General features: G+C 40.3%; 1 protein-coding gene across 8 annotated transcripts in view; it reads right to left on the bottom strand.

The window, feature by feature from the left end:
* atm (ATM serine/threonine kinase) overlaps positions 1–22228 on the bottom strand; it is a 225143-nt gene that overhangs the window by 137777 nt on the left and 65138 nt on the right. For 7 of the 8 annotated variants that reach the window (XM_069891269.1, XM_069891268.1, XM_069891270.1 and 4 more), the window contains exons 14-19: positions 12868–12993; positions 9803–9928; positions 7464–7553; positions 2452–2620; positions 1997–2190; positions 807–889 (exon numbers count right to left, since the gene is read on the bottom strand). In XM_069891269.1, the coding sequence (XP_069747370.1) occupies positions 807–889; positions 1997–2190; positions 2452–2620; positions 7464–7553; positions 9803–9928; positions 12868–12993 (788 nt within the window). Of the gene's footprint in view, positions 1–806; positions 890–1996; positions 2191–2451; positions 2621–7463; positions 7554–9561; positions 9692–9802; positions 9929–12867; positions 12994–22228 lie in introns of those variants that run through there. The other variant, XM_069891276.1, reaches the window with a different exon arrangement.

Here is a 22228-nt window from a genome sequence, read left to right as displayed (position 1 = left end):
CTTAAGTTGTTACCATTTGGGAAGATCTTTGTCGGTTTATTGGACACACAAACTGATCTCCTTCAATTAGCAATTGAAGTCTTACTGAAGAAACTTTCCCGCTCTTGGGTTTTTCCAAAAGATAACCTTTTCTTCCAGGTTACCACAAGGAGTTCTTCCTTTTCCCTTATTTCAGGAGAAACACAATAACCAGCCTCAACCTCTTCAATTGACAACAGAGATTTAGAATAGGTTGAACTCAGAACTCAAAACCCGCCTTGAAATGAGGTCTTGCAGCCTTCACCACAAACTGTTGCAGAATACTCTGACAAACAATGGATTTTTTTCTCTCTGTTTGAAAAACCACATGTCCCCTCTTAGGACATCAAACTTCAACCAGACATTTAAAACTCTTGCACCAATTTAAAAGCAAAAGAGTTCTCAGTTCTTGAGACTGGACAATGTTCAAACATACTGGTCCATTAACACCTACTTGTGAAACTCTCACAGGCACTTCCATTGTCTCTGCAAAGCCAATTGTAGATATAAAGTCTACCTTTGCATAACTCTTGTATGTCAAATGAGATGTTTGTTTGTGAAATGTGACCTGAAAACTAAATCTCAAAATCTTACCCTTTTAAGATATATTTTTATCATATTTTATTAACTTATTCTATAACAGTATCAATTCGTGACTTGCATACAGCTTTACAAGTTAGGAGGTAGTTTGAAATCCAGAATTACTAGATTTCAGAATTGTCATTCAAATTCTTGAATTGTCAGTTTCTGAGAACAAAAAAAAAATAATTAAAAAAAAAATCACTTACAAGAGTGGGTTAAGAAGTGTGGCAAAATCACTTGAAGCTAGAATGCCTTCTTCTGATGGGAGTTCTTTTAACAGGATTAAGTACTGCAGGATTACACACAAGACAAATCAGCAAGGTCAGTTCTAGTGACAATGCAAGATACAAAACTGTATCAAATTATTACTGTGCAACTGATTGAATCACCAGACACCATTTACAATGGTAGTAGGAACATAAATATACCACATGATATACTTCTAAACAAGAAATAACACCAGAAAAAGCAAATTGACGACATACTGCAATGAAGTTGAAAATGATAACTTGATCTTGTGCATATTCCAGCATTTAATTTACAATAATATTCACATGAAACTGCCTTTATTTCAATTTAAGGTTCCAGGATCAGTTTTTGAAAGATCAAACTATGTACTTATAAGGAGAAAAATTATACCAAATTATACCAAACCAAGGAAGCTTGATGTTATTTGTGAATGATGGAGTGATTCATTGTCTCTTTGAGTGCCACATCCTTATTGCACTTGAAGTGCAATAGGAATGTGTTACTGGAAGAGATAGATCAAATGAATAATGGAATTTTATTCTGCCAATGGAGGAAATCACAAAGAATACCAAAAAGATAATCAACAATGGAATAAAGAAAAGTATGATTATATTGAGGAATGATAGCTGGAGGGTACTGATTTTTCGCAATATTAGTTTTGCAGGAGTGCTCAATATTTACACTGCGTTTCACAGAAGGTCACTCAAACATGGCCATTAGAAGTCAAGAAATAAACTGCAATAAGTCACTCAATGATCTAAATGCGGCACTCACCCCAGTCTTGCTTCATCATATGGTAAACTGATAATATTTTTAATGAATAAAACAAAGTTTATTCCATTTGTTGACATCCCAGGTTATGGTGACAATTGTTGGCACGGTGCCAGTTTCTGTTATTTAATGTCACACAGGATTTTTTTTAAAAAACATAGCCATTAAAAGAAAGTAACTAGGAGTGGGTAGAATCAGGTCTAAATTTCCAATTTCCTATCAAGCAATAATTTGTAAAATTCACCTGATTTCTCATAAATATGGAGGCAGATTTCTATTTATCGGCTGAAATATTTAGAGATGGAGCCAAAAAAATGCTTGTAGATATTTGCACAAGAGGTACAAAAAAAACCAAATGTTATACAGCTTCACCTACCATATGCAAGTGTGAAGATTTAGAAATGTTGTGGTCCTGAATTAGGGACAATAATTTTCTTCTAATCTCACTGGGCCTGAATGAAAGAATATGCATTTGTCCTGCGGCAGTGCAACAACAGAGGAATTGGAGAATGTCGAGAAGGAGAAAATCGTGCTTTGTCAAATTGTCTTCAGATAGAACGTTCTTTGCTCCTGAAGGGGTGTTGAAAGTCAATGATAAAAATTCAACTAGAATTATTTAATGAAAAGAGAGGTAAAATTAATGCATCACATATATGTAACTTTGACTCTATTCTATGTGCTGAAGCTTTCTCTTGTTAATCCAAGGATGCTGGAAGTGACCAAAATATCTCTGGTCAAGGTTAAATAAACCTGCCACTGTTCAGTTATGGTAGCTTGTCTTAAAATACATCACTGGCCAATATTTAACTATTAATCTGATAAATATCTTACCTGTTCCAACCAACGAGTCACTGTTTTCACAATAGTCACCTCCTTCAAGGATTGTGTCTTCACTGTCATCAAAGAGGTCTCCTGACCCATGTCCCTCTATTTTCATGAATCCATCTTGAAAATCATTTGTTGCTTCACAAGAATCACGTGATTTTCCAGTGCGAGTTACCTGTAAGGAACAATTAATTGTTCACACTGAAAACTAAAGATTAATGATGAGCAACATTATTATATAATGTGGACAGAGCAAATTATTAAAAATGCATTTCAAAAGAATGGTTGTTCCTTCCTCAAGACTATTTACATAAATGCTGTGATACAGCAGTCACTACCCTTTTAGAGTTTGGGTTGCATACCTATGAAAGGCTATGCACAGCTGGATGTTTTCTGACATTGGACTATCCTACAAAGGCTGTGTAAAATTAAGCAAAAAAATAAAATCCCTTTCCAGCTTATTTGACTGGAAAACATGGCTGTTAATCAATGGTCTATGCAGTTGTCAAGGACACCTGGAGCAACAACACTTTTGTGTTGAAGCATTTCTATATACAACAAAAAGAATCCTTTCTTCCTTCAGAGTGAGACTTGCTATATTGTTCCATAGTTCATATATTTATTTAAAGATGGATCGTATGTATATGGAAATAACACTACAACACTGTCCCTGGTTTATTTCACTATGGTGCTCCATTAAACAACTTTGCCATAATTTGAAAAAATATAATTGAACGACTAATACACACACACATACATATGTTAAACTAGATTCAGATTTATTGTCAAAACACAACCCTGAGGTTCTTTTATGTGCAGATGAGGCAGAATTACCACTTATTGGTAGTGCAAAAAAAAAACTGTAAACAGGATATACATGTAAACAAATAACAAATGTAAACAAACTGTCTGTGCAATACAGACAGAATAAAACAAATCAATAAAGTGCACAAGTAAGAGCCCTTAAATGAGTCCCTGAGTTTGTTGTATGTTGTATCAGACTCGTGGAGGGGTAGTAGCTGTTCCTGAACCTGGTTGTGCAAGTCTTGTAGCACCTACATCTCTTTCCTGACGGCAGAAGCGAAGACAGATTATGTATTGGTGGCGTGAATCTTTGATGATTTCTGCTGCTTTCCGACGGCAGGGTACCCTGTCAATGTTCTTGATGGTGGGGAAGGTTTTGCTTGTGATGTCCTAGCCTGTGTCCATTACATTTTGGAGGGCTTTACACTCAGGGGTAATGGTGTCCCCATAATAGACTGTGATGCAACTGGTCAGCACACTTTCCACAAACATCTGCAGAAATTTGCCAGGGTTTCTGGTGTCATATGGAACCTCCGCAAACTTCTGAAGAAGTAGAGGTGCTGATGTGCTTTCTTCGTATGTGCATGTTGGGTCTAGGAAAGATCCTCCGAGATAGTGACTTCCAAGAACTTAAATTTGCTCCCCCTCTTCACCTCTGATTCCCCAATGATCACTGGATTGTATATCTCTGGCTTTCCCTTCCTGAAATCAGCAATCAGTTCCTTAGTTTTGGTGACATTGAGTGAAGGTTGTGGATGGTGCACCATTCAGTTAAGTTTTCAATCTCCCTCCTGTACGCTGACTCTTCACCTTTCTTTATATAACCCACAACCGTGGCATTGTTGGCAAATTTTTAGATGGTGTTATTATCATACCAAGCCACACAGTGGTAGGTGTAAAGTGAGTGGAGTGGGGGGGGGGGGGGGGGGCGGCTAAGAACGCATCCCTGTGGTGCTCCTGCACTGATGGACATTGTGGAGGAGATATTCTTACCAATCCTCACTGATCATAGTCTAGAGATGAGGAAATCCATGATCCAATTACACAGTAGGGTGTTGAATCCAAAGTCTTGGAGTTTTCTGATCAGTTTTGAGGGGATGATAGTGTAGTTGATAAAGAGAATTCTGACGAATGCATCTTTACTGTCCATGAGATCCAGGGCTTTGTGCAGAGCCAGTGAGATGGCACCCGCCATAGATCTGTTGCTATGATTGGCAAACTGGAATATATCCATTTCGCTACTTAGACAGGAGCTGATATGGTTCAACACCAGCCTTTCAAAACATTTCATCACTTGATGCAAAGCTGTTGGTTGATAGTCATTAAGGCAGGTTACTATGCTTTTCTTGGACACTGGTATGATTGACGCCTATTTGAAACAAGTGTGTACCACATCCTGCCAGAGTGAGCTGATGAAGCTATCTGTCAATACATTGGCAAGTTGGTCAGTGAAGATTTTTTAATACTCGGTCAGGTACTCTCCAGGTCAGATGCTTTCTTTGGATTCACTCTCCTGAAGCCAACATCCTCAGATACAGAAAGAATGGGAACATCAGGGGATGTGGGGGTGTGGAAAGGTGGTTCTTCACTGTTTCTGTGGTCAAAATGGACATAGATGGCATTGAATTCCTATGGAATTCATTAGCAAGCTGATGGAGTTTGGTTACATAATGTATAATCCAAAGCAAACCACACCCAGAAATAGAATATTGCTCAGGACAAACAAGGCAGACGACTGGATTAATCTCAAAATAATTATGTTGGAATTGGAATAGTAACTCACTTTTTAAAAAATACATTTGGTCACAAGGATGAACATTCCATGGACCAAAAAAAGCAATGAAAGTTTGGGGACAACAGACTGCTCAAGATTTCTTCTATCAAACTACTATTTTTAATAAGATAATTTCAGAAGTTACTAATAGTAGCCAAGTACCAGTAATCCCCTACTAATGACATGAAGAAGAGAAAGGAACTCAGTCTTGTTTTTGCATCTTTCCTCATCCACCATACAAACTGGAAGCTGGTTCCAAACTTATACAGGTACACGATCCTTTATCTGGACACCTAAAATCTGGAAAACTCCAAAATGCAGCAAGTGGGGAACAGCGGTTGAGGAAGGTGGCCAAGGGACTGGTAGTTGGGGGAAGGGGGAGACTGCTGGGCGGCCGAGGGACCAGCGGTCGGGGGAGACTGCTGGGCGGCCGAGGGACCAGCGGTCGGGGAAGACTGCTGGGCGGCCGAGGGACCAGCGGTCGGGGGAGACTGCTGGGCGGCCGAGGGACCAGCGGTCGGGGGAGACTGCTGGGCGGCCGAGGGACCAGCGGTCGGGGGAGACTGCTGGGCGGCCGAGGGACCAGCGGTCGGGGGAGACTGCTGGGCGGCCGAGGGACCAGCGGTCGGGGGAGACTGCTGGGCGGCCGAGGGACCAGCGGTCGGGGGAGACTGCTGGGCGGCCGAGGAACCAGCGGTCGGGGGGGGGGACGGCAGACGAGGGAACAGCGGTCGGGGGGGGGGGGGGGACGGCGGCCGAGGGTCCAGCGGTCGGGGGGGGGGGACGGCGGCGGCCGAGGGACCAGCGGTCGGGGGGGGGGGGGGACGGCGGCGGCCGAGGGACCAGCGGTCGGGGGGGGGGACGGCGGCGGCCGAGGGACCAGCGGTCGGGGGAGATTGCTGGGCGGCCGAGGGACCAGCGGTCGGGGGAGACTGCTGGGCGGCCGAGGGACCAGCGGTCGGGGGGGGGACGGCGGCCGAGGGACCAGCGGTCGGGGGGGGGACGGCGGCCGAGGGACCAGCGGTCGGGGGGGGGACGGCGGCCGAGGGACCAGCGGTCGGGGGGGGGACGGCGGCCGAGGGACCAGCGGTCGGGGGGGGGGGGGGAGACGGCGGCCGAGGGATCAGCGGTCGGGGGGGGGACGGCGGCCGAGGGACCAGCGGTCGGGGGGGGGGGGACGGCGGCCGAGGGACCAGCGGTCGGGGGGGGACGGCGGCCGAGGGACCAGCGGTCGGGGGGGACGGCGGCGGCCGAGGGACCAGCGGTCGGGGGGACGGCGGCGGCCGAGGGACCAGCGGTCGGGGGGACGGAGGCGGCCGAGGGACCAGCGGTCGGGGGGACGGCGGCGGCCGAGGGACCAGCGGTCGGGGGGACGGCGGCGGCCGAGGGACCAGCGGTCGGGGGGACGGCGGCGGCCGAGGGACCAGCGGTCGGGGGGACGGCGGCGGCCGAGGGACCAGCGGTCGGGGGGGACGGCGGCGGCCGAGGGACCAGCGGTCGGGGGGGACGGCGGCCAAGGGACCAACGGTCGGGTGGGGGTGGCTGAAGGACCAGCGGTTGGGGGGGGGGGGAGCAAAACGGCCGAAGGACCAGTGTTCAGGGGAGACATCCAGGCGGCCGAGCGACCACGGTTGGGGGAGGAAACAAGAAACTGGTCATTACAAATCAACTTTTTTGGGTTAATGGAAACCATCTCAGGCCCATTCATGTCATATTACCATAATTTAATGAATTTGGGTGTTTGGATGTTCCTGAATAACGCTGTCTGGTCTCAGAGTGTTGTCCGCGGTGACTGGAAGGGGGTGGGGGTGGATACTGCAGCACAATTCGGGTGGGCTTTCTGAAATCTGTAAAAATCTGAAATTCGGAACACACTGTCCCCCAAGGGTTCCGGATAAAGGATTGAGTACCTGAGTAGGTCAAATTATCTTGGCGTTTCTCTACACAGAAAATAGAAACTTAAAAAAAAAAATCAAAAGTATTCTGATAAAAAAGACGTCACTTCAAAATTCTCCATAAAATTTATGTAGTAGAGGATTTCAACATTTGTCGTAAAAATTCCTGATGGACATTGTCTGAATGGCAAGTGTCATTTTTTTTTCCATAAATTTCTAATGTATACCAGATGGAAGTGAAAAGGGAAATGTGATCATAAAAGTCCATGAAAGGGGTGAAAGCAAAGAAGGGCAGCACAAAAACAAGTGACACCATGATATGTGCAATAACGTTTACATAATTTCATTTGTTGTGAACTGTATTTAAAAGATAGTTAGAAAGCAGCAACTACAGTTCGGAGGGTCAGAGACTGTAATGGATGGAGAGACATGATTACACACGCCGAACGGCAAGGCATCTGAACGAAGAAATAAATTAAATTCAGATTACACAAACAGGCAAATATTAGTCTTTCAACCTTAACAACATTCAATTGGTCTTTTACCAGCTGTCTGCAAACTTGCACAAGGTCATTCAGGAATCTTGCTGGGAATATTTGAAGGAAGAGAACAGATGAGCTCTTTCTTGGCCAATGCTGTTAAAGTGATGAAAGAAATATTTAATTTCAGAGAGATAGAATTTTATGGCCCATTTTTGAAACATTTTAAAGACAGATAGTATCTTTATAGTAATAGACAGAATACATAGTAGAACTAAAAACACATACAGATTAGAAAAGACTATAACATTCACACTTAAATTCTCGTTTGAAACAAGAAACTGGTCATTACAAATCAACTTTTTTGGGTTAATGGAAACCATCTCAGGCCCATTCATGTCATATTACCATAATTTAATGAACTCAGGTGTTTGGATGTTCCTGAATAACGCTGTCTGGTCTCAGAGTGTTGTCCTTTGTCTCCTTATGCAAGTTTGCTTTGTTTAGAGGGAGGTGTTTGATTATTAGGGCTTTTTTCTCTTTTTCCTTTTTTTTAATATTTTGATATAAATGATTTGATTTGGAAGGGTGCACACAATTTAAACTATATATGATCAAGGTTTTATTTGAAATGCACAAACTATTTGTCTTTTCTTGTATTCCAGCATATGTATTGGATCTATATGTGTACATATTTTTAAAATTAAACTTAATAAAGATATTTTAAAAAGAAACAGTCTCATATCAATGAAAGAGAGAAAGAGCATGAATAGAACCCTTAATATGCAAATGATTTGATTTGGAAGGGTGCACACAATTTAAACTATATTTGATCAAGGTTTTATTTGAAATGCACAAACTATTTGTCTTTTCTTGTATTCCAGCATATGTATTGGATCTATATGTGTACATATTTTTTAAATTAAACTTAATAAAGATATTTTAAAAAGAAACAGTCTCATATCAATGAAAGAGAGAAAGAGCACGAATAGAACCCTTAATATGCAAATGATTTGATTTGGAAGGGTGCACACAATTTAAACTATATTTGATCAAGGTTTTATTTGAAATGCACAAACTATTTGTCTTTTCTTGTATTCCAGCATATGTATTGGATCTATATGTGTACATATTTTTTAAATTAAACTTAATAAAGATATTTTAAAAAGAAACAGTCTCATATCAATGAAAGAGAGAAAGAGCACGAATAGAACCCTTAATATGCAAATGATTTGATTTGGAAGGGTGCACACAATTTAAACTATAGATGATCAAGGTTTTATTTGAAATGCACAAACTATTTGTCTTTTCTTGTATTCCAGCATATGTATTGGATCTATATGTGTACATATTTTTTAAATTAAACTTAATAAAGATATTTTAAAAAGAAACAGTCTCATATCAATGAAAGAGAGAAAGAGCACGAATAGAACACTTAATATGCAAATGATTTGATTTGGAAGGGTGCACACAATTTAAACTATAGATGATCAAGGTTTTATTTGAAATGCACAAACTATTTGTCTTTTCTTGTATTCCAGCATATGTATTGGATCTATATGTGTACATATTTTTTTTAAATTAAACTTAATAAAGATATTTTAAAAAGAAACAGTCTCATATCAATGAAAGAGAGAAAGAGCACGAATAGAACACTTAATATGCATTTCATTAATACCCAGACCTTTGCCTTAATTATTTTGGAATGGATGGGCTCCCATTTACAGTAGAGGTAACAAGATCTTCATTATATTGGTAGAATTAATCAGTTAACTTATTTTTAACTGAGGAAAGAAGAGTATAAACAGTTCCCAGGATATATAATGGTTCTATTCCTAAGAACTGTCTGTAAGCCAATTTCTCCACTAACATCAGTTTTTTGTATATTGTTCTATACACCTGCTATAATTCCTTTATTTGATTGAATAATCACCCAATTACTATCCATAATTAATCTAGTGAAATATATTCAGCCATTAATGAATACCATGAAATATTTTATTATTATTTTGAATAGTTCTTTAAAATGGATGGAAGAATTTGCATAAAGTCTGATTGATGCAATTCAAGTCATTCATAACTTAACAGCTTTTGTAATAATTTCAAAACAATATCTTGCTTTTCTCTGAGTAATAAAATGGCACCTTTTGTATATCAAATTGAACCATTGATAGAAGAATATAGAACAAATTAATTTGTCATGAGGTTGGCATTGTTAATTTGCTCTGTTGAATCTTAAGGTGGGACTTCAATCTAGGATCTCTGTTTCAATGACTGAATGCTCGTAACTGAAACTAAAATAAAACAAATTCAGAAACCAGCTTATACGTGATTGCGGAGTTTTAATTAGGCTGAATTTATTAACGCAACACATTGTAGACAATTGACTGAGTTAGGCAAAATACCTTTGTGTGAGAGTGGAGGCATTTTGTGCACACATTAACCAATGTTTTCAGAGAGATGAGTTTCATCTCATCATTAAGTTCATTTCCGATTGTAGAAATGTATTCGCCAATATTCAGCATAAAAGACTAAAAAATAAGGAGAGAAATTTTATCTCAAACTGTGAGACAAACAGAACATTTTAACAAAAAATTTCTTGCCCAAGGACATTTTCAAACACTTCATGCCATGTCTTGAATACTTGTATCATTTATATGCAAATTTCTTCAATCTTTATGAAAACAGATTAAGCAAATAAATTAAAAAGGCTTCATATTCATTATCAAGCTCCACTAGAGAGCCAGGCCAGGATGGTTCACATCAGTAAGATCCACATTGCAGGCCACGAGACTTTCTGACCACTGATTCTGCTATCACCATTCATCAAGCAAGAATACAATGGAGAAGGTCAATTCCTTTAAGTTCCTGAGAGTCCAAAAATCAAGAGAGCTCTCCTGCAGCACATCGAAGCAACTGCAAAAAAACCATACTAATGCCTCTACTTTCCAAGAACTCTGAGGAGATTTGGCATGGTGCTGAATATCCTATCAAACTTGTACAGGTTTACTGTGGAAAGCATACTGAATGGTTGCATCATGGCCTGATTTGGGAACTTGGGTGCCCAGGAACACAGGATGCAGAAAGTACCAAAACAAGCTACCCTAAGAAGGCAGCTAACATCATAAAAGACTACTGTCACTCTGGTCTCACCCTCTCCTCATTGCTACCTTCAGACAGTCCAGCACCTCAAGGTTCAAGAACATTTTTTAACCCAATACCTATCAGGCTCTTGAACCTCCCCGCTCTACTCTAAACATAAAACTAGTCTATGACCAACAAAAGATCTTTTTATACTATCACATTTTTTTTCTTGCATTAACTATGAATATTTATTGAGGTATTATTTTATATTTATTGTCTTTTTTATTCTCTTGGCAATATTGTGGAAATCTAATGTATACTATTTTAGCTGGTATATCTTGCATACCTGTTGTAGCTGCAGCAAGAATTTCTGTGCATCTGTACAAATGTACTTACAGTATGTATTTGACAATAAACAATATTATTCATTAATTACTCATACCTTTGTGCTTGCCATGGAAAGATTAATCAAGGAGACAAGAGAAAAAGCAAGTGAATGTACAGACCAACAGTTAAAGAACATAGAACATTACAGCATGGTCCTTCAGCCCATGAGGTTGTGCTGACCTATATATGCCTTTAAAAAAATACCCTAAACCCTCCCTATTTCATAATTCTCTATTTTTCTTTCATCCATATACCTGGTAAGAGTCTCTTAAATGTCTCTATTGTTCCAGCCTCCATTACCACCCCTGGCAATGCATTCTAGGCATCTACAACTCACTGTTTTAAAAATAATTACCCCGATGTCTCCCCTAAATTTTTCTCCCTTCACTTTGTACAGATGTCTGTTGGTGTTTGCTACTCCCACCCTGGGGACAAAGTTTATAGCCTACCTTATCTATGACTCTCATAATCTTCTATTGTTACCTCTCAGCCTTCTTCACTCCAAAGAGAAAAGCCTTAGCTCTGCTAACCTTGCCTCATTGGACACATTTTCCAATCCAAGCAATACACTGGTAAATCTCCTCTGCACTGTCTCCATAGCTTCCACATTTTTCCTATAAAGAGTTGACTAGAACGGAACACAATATTCTTAGTGTAGTCTCACCAGAATTATAGAGCTGCAACATAACTCACTCAATCTGATTAATGAAACCCAGAACACCATACACCTTCTTAACTGTCTATCAAACTCTGTGGTGACCTTAAAAGATCTATGAATTTCATAAAATAGAAGAAGTAGGCCCATTGGCCCATTAAGGGCAACACACTGGTAAATCTCCTTTGCACCCAACAGAATGTCCATAATCTTAATGTAGTAGAGGAGACAGTCATTTCAAACACCAGTCAAACTTTCGAGGTACATAGTCACAAACAACTACAGTACAACTCTGATTATCCAAAATCCTCATTTATCTGGATTTTTAAAAAAAATTCAGATAAATGAAGATAACCGACACAATCAGAAATCCTTATTTATCCAAATTTTTTTATGAGTCGAACTGACCCAACAGGTTGAAAAAAAATTCACTCGACATGAAATTAGAACGATTGTCCTAGTTTCAGGTAACTCCCTCTCCTCTCTCATTCCATTTCTTCTTTAAATTCCCCTATTGACTTTTCTCTCCAACTTTCTGTCTCAAACTGAAAGCCGCTGTCTCCCAAACGCAAGCATCAAGGAGAGTGGCTTCCTGGACAGGAGTGGGACCTTGGGCTCAGTGGCATTCCCTCCTCGGCACACTTGACACTGACTCCGAACCCTTCCCTTGGCCTACTACTGCACATGCATACCGGACTCTCCTGGACTAGGGGAGGATTTGGAGTCAGGACTCTGGCAACTGGGGAGACAGGAGCCCTCTGACTTGCCAGTGAGTGTTCCACTGGCACAGGAAACCTCCCTGCGGATAAGCAGCAGCAGTGATATGTCAGGGGGGAAAAAAATCAGCATTAGTGGTTAGGAGGTCTCAGTGATTGGTGGCAGCTGGCATTTTTTTAAAAATGATAATTAAACATTAATTTTAATGCTTAAAAAGCCTTCACTTGATGTTTGTTCTTTGTTGAGCATTGATACAAGTGATTTGCTGTTGCTACTGGGGTCTTTTAAAGAGATGACCAGTTATCCAAAAAATAACCATGCATCTTACATAGACCCGGTCCCAACCATTTTGGATAATCTGATTTGTACTGTAATATCAACCAAACTCAGATCCAGCCCGAGTGCTAAGAGTGTGCTAATTTTACTGTGCCAGTCAACCACATAGTTATATCTTAGTAGTTTTAACAATTTTTTCTTCTGGAGGGAATAACAATGTTTGTGAATAACAGTGTTTGTGAACATTCCCCATGATTATTTTGGAAGGTTTGAATTGAAGTTTGACAAAAGAACATTGGCATGCCACTCAGCTTCTAAATTTATAATAGAAGACAGAACTCAAGTAAGTACCTTTGCCTTTTGAAATAGGGTAGATGCACATGCATAATCCTCGCTGATAACACCAATATCACAATAACACTGAAGTACTCCAATAATAAGGTCTGCACAGCGAACTTGGCATTCTGGAGGTAGCTTCTGAAAATAGAACATATGATTTAGATATTACCTGATTTAGGCTGCACGTAGGTTTTATCATAGATCAAACACTCCACATATTCCTGAGGAGAGAGGATTGCTGCATGGTATGCACTAACTAATTCAATCAGAAAACATTCCTTAATGATTTATTTTTTTTTAAAATGATGATCACATTAAACAGGATCATTTCACTCCTGCTGCAATTCACCCTCAAGCAATCTTTAAAACGCTGTACCCTTCTAACTCTTCATTCGATGTGCAATTACATAATTCCATTGTATTCTCGTGTGTCAGCAATTCAGCTGTACAGAAAGTGAGTAAATATATTTCCAAATGTCTTTTTTAAATAAAATAGGCTGAATTTTATAAAAATGTATCTAATACATAGTTTGTTTTCAAGAGTAATGGTTTTATATTATAAGGGTTTTTAGATTAACCAATCTGAGCTGTTAAAATTCAATAATTCTTGAGGACGTCCGGCTGGTGACTCCATGGGTTAGCAGCAGTAGTTAGGTGCTCCTGTTTTATTTTAAAATATCTCTTCTATTCATTCATTTCTAACATTTCAACCAAAGTGCTTTATACTTTCATCCCTTGTTACTTATCATTGCCAATTATTTTAAAATGGCTACAAGGAGTGCTAAAGCTGGAAAAAATGACAAAGGAGGAAGAGACAACTACTCCGTCTATGGACTCCATTTCTGATCTTTTAACAAAAGATTACAGAAACCGTTAAAGAAAGTCAATGTGAAGTTACATTTAGACATGAAAAAGTTTTGGAAAATTAACTTGGAGAACAGAAGCAGAAGACAGAATATTTGAATTTTAGGCTTGGCTGAAAATACAGAATCTGGTCAATTGACCAACTTCTTTTCAGAGATGCTTCTGGAAGTATTTGGAAAGGAGTTCTTTCATTCCAAGCCTGAGCTTCACAGAGCATACCACTCTTTGATTCCCAAGCCAGCTCCAGGTTTGCAACCCACGTTCGGTTATTTCTCGGCTTCATCGCTACCAAATAAAAGATCTCGCAATTCATGAAGCCTGTCAGAAAGGAACTCTTCAATATCATGAAGAACAGACCAGATTTCTGGATGATCTCTATCCTGAAATGATGAATCTGCATTTAGAATGTAAAGAAGTCAAGGCTGAACTGTACAAGAAAGGATTCAAGCCAGTTTTGTTATATCCAGCACACCTCCGAAGAACTCCCTTCGATGGTCACAAGAAGTTTTTGAATTCAGTAGAAGCATGAAGATTCTTGTAAGATTTGCCCTCAACATCAAATATTGCATGAACTGTTAATTGGTTTTTGAATTTTTTTTCCTTGATTGGGCGAAATTTGGCTGTTCTCTTCCTTTTGTTAATTCAAAGCGGTAACATACTTATTTGGTTTATAGTTATCTGTTTCTCTTTCTATTAATTTTATTACAATTACTTGTTTGGATGAGAATATTAAGTTAAATACATTAATTTTATCTTAATATTAATGATTTGTATTTGTTACCTTAGTTAATTACTTATTCTTTCTTTGGCTTGGCTTCGCGGACGAAGATTTATGGAGGGGGTAAATGTCCACGTCAGCTGAGGCTCGTTTGTGGCTGACAAGTCCGATGCGGGACAGGCAGACACGGTTGCAGCGGAAAATTGGTTGGTTGGGGTTGGGTGTTGGGTTTTTCCTCCTTTGTCTTTTGTCAGTGAGGTGGGCTCTGCGGTCTTCTTCAAAGGAGGTTGCTGCCCGCCGAACTGTGAGGCGCCAAGATGCACGGTTTGAGGCGATATCAGCCCACTGGCGGTGGTCAATGTGGCAGGCACCAAGAGATTTCTTTAGACAGTCCTTGTACCTCTTCTTTGGTGCACCTCTGTCACGGTGGCCAGTGGAGAGCTCGCCATATAACACGATCTTGGGAAAGCGATGGTCCTCCATTCTGGAGACGTGACCCACCCAGCGCAGCTGGATCTTCAGCAGCGTGGACTTGATGCTGTCGACCTCTGCCATCTCGAGTACTTCGACGTTAGGGATGAAGTCACTCCAATGAATGTTGAGGATGGAGCGGAGACAACGCTGGTGGAAGCGTTCTAGGAGCTGTAGGTGATGCCAGTAGAGGACCCATGATTCGGAGCCGAACAGGAGTGTGGGTATGACAACGGCTCTGTATACGCTTATCTTTGTGAGGTTTTTCAGTTGGTTGTTTTTCCAGACTCTTTTGTGTAGTCTTCCAAAGGCGCTATTTGCCTTGGCGAGTCTGTTGTCTATCTCGTTATCGATCCTTGCATCTGATGAAATGGTGCAGCCGAGATAGTTATTTGCACATGAAATGCACATGAAGCGCTCAGGTTATTAGATGACCATGGGAAAGAAGACAAATGATTATAATAATAAAGATGCATATAGTACAATCTATGGGTGAGAAACTTTAAAATTGGCTGTGTATGTGTTTCGGCTGTTTGTTCTATTAACCCTGCAAATGTAAATAAATGGAGGGTAGATGGAGATTTATACATTCATTGCTCTTTTATTATTTTGTTATTTCAGATGCTATTGCTTAGAAATACTTGAGACATTAAGGCGTGAAACACGCATTTTATTTTTTAGTTGAGGGTGTATGAATATTCATGTGCATGCATTAGAGACCCGGGTGTGAATCTTTGATGTAATTTCATTGTCTTTCACTTTGGTTGTAGCTTTAAATACAAGTTTATATTGATTGGAATCATTAATAACAACTTTTTGAAAAAAGCTCTCATGGGTATCTTAATCAGGTTCTTTGCGATTCTTGTGATTATGTATTTCTTTTTATTTCTACTGGCAATTTTTTTTCTATATTGCCATGCAACTTGGGGTTTAATTAGTTAATTATATTCTTTTTTTTCCTCTCTTTTCCTTTTTTCCAATTTGCCTATGAATAATACTGTTGCATAAGAAAAAATATTTTTTCTGACATACTGTGTTTGTTTGCTCTAATACAGTTTGTATTAGTTTTATGCATAATTCCTTTATGTATGAATGTACAATTATACAAAATTCAATAAAAATATTGAAAAAGAAAAAAGAAGCTTTATTTAGAATTTACAGCATAAGAATTTTTGGGGTTCATTGCAACTCTAAACAGAAACCTTCCAATTCTGGGAAGGAGGGTGCATACTTTGGCTTAAGATGTTGGGTTTGCCAGGGGAAGAAGAAGAGGAAGAGGAAGAGTACGGTGAAATAGAAGAAAAGAAAGGCAAGGTAAAGGATATACTTGCTCTTATTAAAGGATACATGGAGTCATTTAAAGAATGGCAAACACAGGAATTTAAGGATTTAAGAAAAAGAATAAACAACACAGAAGAGAAAATAAATAAAATGGAGATGACCTTAACAGAAATGGGAAAGAAAATGGACAAGATGGAAGAGCGGGCAGTAGCAGCAGAAATGGAGGTAGAAGACTTAAAAAAGAAATTGGAGAAATCTAATAAAAAAACTAAAGAGACACAAGAACTACTAGCTCAAAAAATAGATACAATGGAAAACCATAACAGAAGAAATAACATAAAGATAGTGGGCCTTAAGGAAGATGAAGAAGGCAAGAATATGAGGGAGTTTATAAAAGAGTGGATCCCTAAGACCCTAAGATGTCCAGAACTACAGCAAGAAATGGAAATAGAAAGGGCACATAGAGTATTGGCCTCTAAACCACAACCACAACAAAAACCAAGATCTATTGTAGTAAAATTCCTAATATATACTACAAGAGAAAAGGTACTGGAGAAGACAATGGAAAAAGTAAGAGAGGGCAACAAACCACTGGAGTATAAAGGGCAAAAAATCTTCATTTATCCAGATATAAGTTTTGAACTCCTAAAGAAGAGAAAAGAGTTCAATACAGCAAAGGCAATTTTATGGAAGAAAGGGTATAAATTTATACTAAAGCATCCAGCGGTATTGAAAATATTTATTCCAGGACAACAAAATAGACTATTCTCGGATCCAGAAGAAGCACGAAAATTTGCAGAACAATTACAAAAATAGACTGAGGGAGGAAGACGGATAATGAGAGTTAAAATGATCACGATTGATATGTATGTGGGTAAAGACAAAAATACACTGAGGGATGAAGACGGGTAATGAGAGTAAAAATGATCACGATTGATATGTATGCGGGTAAAGAGGTATAAGAGTGAATAGACAATGAGCATACATGAATGTATCTGTACTTAGAGGAAAATATAGATAGTATAGACAAGAATTAATAAGGGAAGGTAATGGAATAGAGAGAATAAGGAGTGAATTAAAAGAGTGACCTTTGTGACATATGAAAAGTGAAATCTTTTCTGGGGGAGGCGGGGTGGGGGGAAATAGCGGTCACTGCAAAATCAGTTGACGCTTGCGAGTGGATTCGCAAATCCAAATGGAGAGGGGAGATGTGGTTGTCCGACAAGGGATAAAGGACAACTCAGGAGGTGAAGGGGAGATTGGGGATAAATAAGATAGAAATAGGAGAATAAGGAAAATGTTGGATGTTGTAGGAATGTTGTCTTATAAAGAGTTGAAAATAAGAAAACAGAAATGGAAAAGGAGGAAAGGTAATGATGGAAAAACGGAAAGAGAAGATAAACAAAATATAAAAGGGCTACACTGAACTATATGTCTTTAAATATTAATGGAATACATAACCAAACTAAAAGGAAGAAACTACCAAATTTAAATGAATAAATGTATTCCATTAGAAAAAATAACATATAGGTTAAGAAATAATATTGAAATATTCGAACAAGTATAGGAGCGTTACATTAAATACAATAGCGAAAACCTACCGGGGACAAACATTACCTAAGTTGATGGAAGGAGAAGGAAAGAAAAGAATGGACTCAGTAGAATTTCTGGTGTAATTTTGTTGAATGACAACATTGTCTGACTGGCTTAATGCAACCTAGATTGTATACCTAAAATGGATGAGAGGGGGGGGTGGGGGGGTGGTTTGGGAGGAAAGGGGGGGGGAGAAAAAGTCACTGTATATGTGTGAAAAAGAAATAGTGTATATCATGGCTAATGTGATTTATGGTGTGAAAAATAAAAAATTTAAAAAAAAAGATGTTGGGTTTGCAAGGTTATTATGGCTTTAAGTTCTGTGTAAGCTGCGTTATTGCTCAACTTCAAGGTAGCTACCTGGAGTTTGGAAACAATTCGTGCCTGGTTTTCTTTAATAATATTAATTAAAAAAACATGAGTAATCTTATCAAAGTTCTCTCTTGGAATGTGAAAGTTTTAGACAGTCCAATTAAGTGAAGGAAGGTCTTTGCACATGTTAAGCAACTAGTATTGGAGATTGTTGGTCTCAGCTCTGTTTGTTTGCTATGTTCCAGGCTTTTAACCATACATCATTGCTTTTGCTGAGTACCTTGGAGGATCTTGAAAGTTTTCTAGTTTCAATTATGTTGTTACAGACCTTGTTTGCTGGGGATTCTGATACGTTGTTTGAAATGGTTGAATAACTGAGGCAGGAAGTATTGGAACTTTTATTAAATATTAAGATGGATAATAGATAGGCTAGGATAAAAAATGCAACTCTGATCTCTCACCCATTGCAGACTTCTATGCATTAGTTCACAAAGGCAGCCAACATCATAAAGAACCCCCTACAACCCTGGTTACAACCTCGTCTCATTGCTTCCTTCTAGTAGAAGGTACAGAACCAGCACCTCTAGGTTTAAGAATAGTTTTTCCCCACAGCTATCAGACTCTTGAACTTTCCCTAGCAACGCTAGTCATGGACCTCTGCACTATTGCAAGCCACTTTTTTGCATGAGGATTATTGCGAATATTTATATCTCTTATGTATTTATTGTAACTTTTAATTAGTTTACTATCAAGCTGCAGCAAGATTTTTTGTGCCCATGTACAGTGTACAATGTGTACGACAATAAACCCATGATCATCACAATACCTCCTCTGGCAACCTGTTCCATCCACTCATCAGTCTGTTAAATCTCTCCCCCCACCCTCCCCCCCTCATCTTAAAACCTCTGGTTACCCTATCCCCTACTCTGGGCAAAAGATTGTGCTTTCATCCAATCTCTCATTTCACGATTTTGTACCCCTCTATGAGATCCTTTTCCTCCTGGGCACCAAAGAACAAAGCCTTAGCTTGTTTAACCTCTCCCTATAGCTCAAGCACTTGAATCCTGGCAACATGCTCATAAATCTTCTCTGCACACTCTCCAACTTGACATCCTTCCTGCAGCACGATGACTGAAACTGAACACAATACTCCAAATGTGGCCTCACTAATGTCGAATACAACTCCAACATGACCTCACAAGTTCTATACTCAATACTTTGACCAATGAAGATCAGTGAGCCAAAAGCCTGCCTGACCACCCTAACAAGGTGCAATGCCACTTTCAAGTTATTAAGTACCTTTATTCCTAGATCTGCTTTACAACACTCCCCAGATCACTATCATTCACATTATGTAGGTCCAACACATTTTAGACTTCCCAAAATTTAAAACTTCACATTTCTCAAAATTATATTCTATCAATCATTCTATTTCTCTGCCGACCTGATCACAATCTTGCTGCAATCTTTGGTTCTGAAGACAGTTGATAGACACTTTAGAGTCATCTGCAAACTTGTTACTCATGCCATGTACATTTTCATTAAAATCATTGATATAGGTGACAAACATCTTTGGGCCCTGCACCAAACCCTGACGTCAATCATAGGCCTCCAAACCAAAAATCAATTTTCCACCATCACCCTCTGCTTTCTTCCATGAAACCACTTTTCTGTCCATTATGCTATCTCTCCTTAAATGCTACGTGACCTAGCCTTGCAGACAGAGCAGTCTACTGTGTGGAATTTTATCAAATGCCTTGCTGCAATCCATATATACATCTACAGCTCTTCCTTTGTCAGCCCTCTTGGTCACATCTTCAAAACACTCAGATTCGTGAGGATTACCTCTAAGATCATGTTCTGTATATCTTCTCCCTCAGAATATTCTTCAGTGACTTAACTTCCACAGATGTTAGGCTTACTGGCTTGGAGCTCCCAAGCTTTTCCCTGCAGCACTCCTTGAACAGAGACATAGCATGTGCCACCCACCAATCTCTGGCACTTCACCTGTACTTAAGGATTACTCACAATCTCAGCCTAATTTCCCATTGTGTCCTTTGATAGATCTCATCAGGCTCGATATTTGTCTAAAATGTATATGCATCAAGTATATGCATTCTCCCAGAATCACAGTGCGGCTTTCGTGCAAACAGAGGAACTACTGACATGGTCTTTGCCCTCAGACAGCTCCAAGAAAAGTGCAGAGAACAAAACAAAGGACTCTACATCACCTTTGTTGACCTCACCAAAGCCTTCGACACCGTGAGCAGGAAAGGGCTTTGGCAAATACTAGAGCGCATCGGATGTCCCCCAAAGTTCCTCAACATGATTATCCAACTGCACGAAAACCAACAAGGTCGGGTCAGATACAGCAATGAGCTCTCTGAACCCTTCTCCATTAACAATGGCATGAAGCAAGGCTGTGTTCTCGCACCAACCCTCTTTTCAATCTTCTTCAGCATGATGCTGAACCAAGCCATGAAAGACCCCAACAATGAAGACGCTGTTTACATCCGGTACCGCACAGATGGCAGTCTCTTCAATCTGAGGCGCCTGCAAGCTCACACCAAGACACAAGAGAAACTTGTCCGTGAACTACTCTTTGCAGACGATGCCGCTTTAGTTGCCCATTCAGAGCCAGCTCTTCAGCGCTTGACGTCCTGCTTTGCGGAAACTGCCAAAATGTTTGGCCTGGAAGTCAGCCTGAAGAAAACTGAGGTCCTCCATCAGCCAGCTCCCCACCATGATTACCAGCCCCCCCACATCTCCATCGGGCACACAAAACTCAAAACGGTCAACCAGTTTACCTATCTCGGCTGCACCATTTCATCAGATGCAAGGATCGACAATGAGATAGACAACAGACTCGCCAAGGCAAATAGCGCCTTTGGAAGACTACACAAAAGAGTCTGGAAAAACAACCAACTGAAAAATCTCACAAAGATAAGCGTATACAGAGCCGTTGTCATACTCACACTCCTGTTCGGCTCCGAATCATGGGTCCTCTACCGGCACCACCTACGGCTCCTAGAACGCTTCCACCAGCGTTGTCTCCGCTCCATCCTCAACATCCATTGGAGCGCTTACATCCCTAACGTCGAAGTACTCGAGATGGCAGAGGTCGACAGCATCGAGTCCACGCTGCTGAAGATCCAGCTGCGCTGGATGGGTCACGTCTCCAGAATGGAGGACCATCGCCTTCCCAAGATCGTGTTATATGGCGAGCTCTCCACTGGCCACCGTGACAGAGGTGCACCAAAGAAAAGGTACAAGGACTGCCTAAAGAAATCTCTTGGTGCCTGCCACATTGACCACTGCCAGTGGGCTGATAACGCCTCAAACCGTGCATCTTGGCGCCTCACAGTTTGTCGGGCAGCAACCTCCTTTGAAGAAGACCGCAGAGCCCACCTCACTGACAAAAGGCAAAGGAGGAAAAACCCAACACCCAACCCCAACCAACCAATTTTCCCCTGCAACCGCTGCAATCGTGTCTGCCTGTCCCGCATCGGACTTGTCAGCCACAAACGAGCCTGCAGCTGACGTGGACTTTTTACCCCCTCCATAAATCTTCGTCCGCGAAGCCAAGCCAAAGAAAGAAGATATGCATCAAGTACTTCAGCAACTCCTCAATTTTAATACTAATGTTTTTCCAGACAATACCATTGACTTAAGTTTCCCAGTCCTCATGTCTTTCTCCACAGTAAAAACAGAGAAGTACTCGTTGAGGATCTTGCCCATCTCCTGTGACTCCACACAGAGTTGATTTCATTGAGGAGTCCCATCTTCATCTCTATTTACCTTTTTTCCTTTCATGTACACAAAATCTCTTGGAAATATCCTTAATATTTTCTGCCAGAGCCATCTCCTGTCATCTTTTTTCCCTCCTGATTTTTGTTTTGTTTTGAGTTTGCTCTTCAGTTCCTCAAACTCTCCAGGTATGCACTTGATCCCAGCTGCTCACATCTATTCCATACCTCCCTCTTGCTCTTGACCAGTGCCTGAATGTCCCTCATCATCCAAACTTCCTTATGGTTATGTCTAACAGGAACATACCCTGGACTCTTGCCAACAAACTTTTAAAATCATCCCCTTTTTCTTATGTTCATCTTTGTTTAAACAACCTGTTCCAATCAA

Source organism: Narcine bancroftii, chromosome 7, assembly GCF_036971445.1.
Source record: "Narcine bancroftii isolate sNarBan1 chromosome 7, sNarBan1.hap1, whole genome shotgun sequence".
NCBI classification, from domain to species: domain Eukaryota; kingdom Metazoa; phylum Chordata; class Chondrichthyes; order Torpediniformes; family Narcinidae; genus Narcine; species Narcine bancroftii.
Note: the sequence above shows the minus strand (reverse complement) of the source record. Positions and strands in the feature narration are given on the sequence as shown.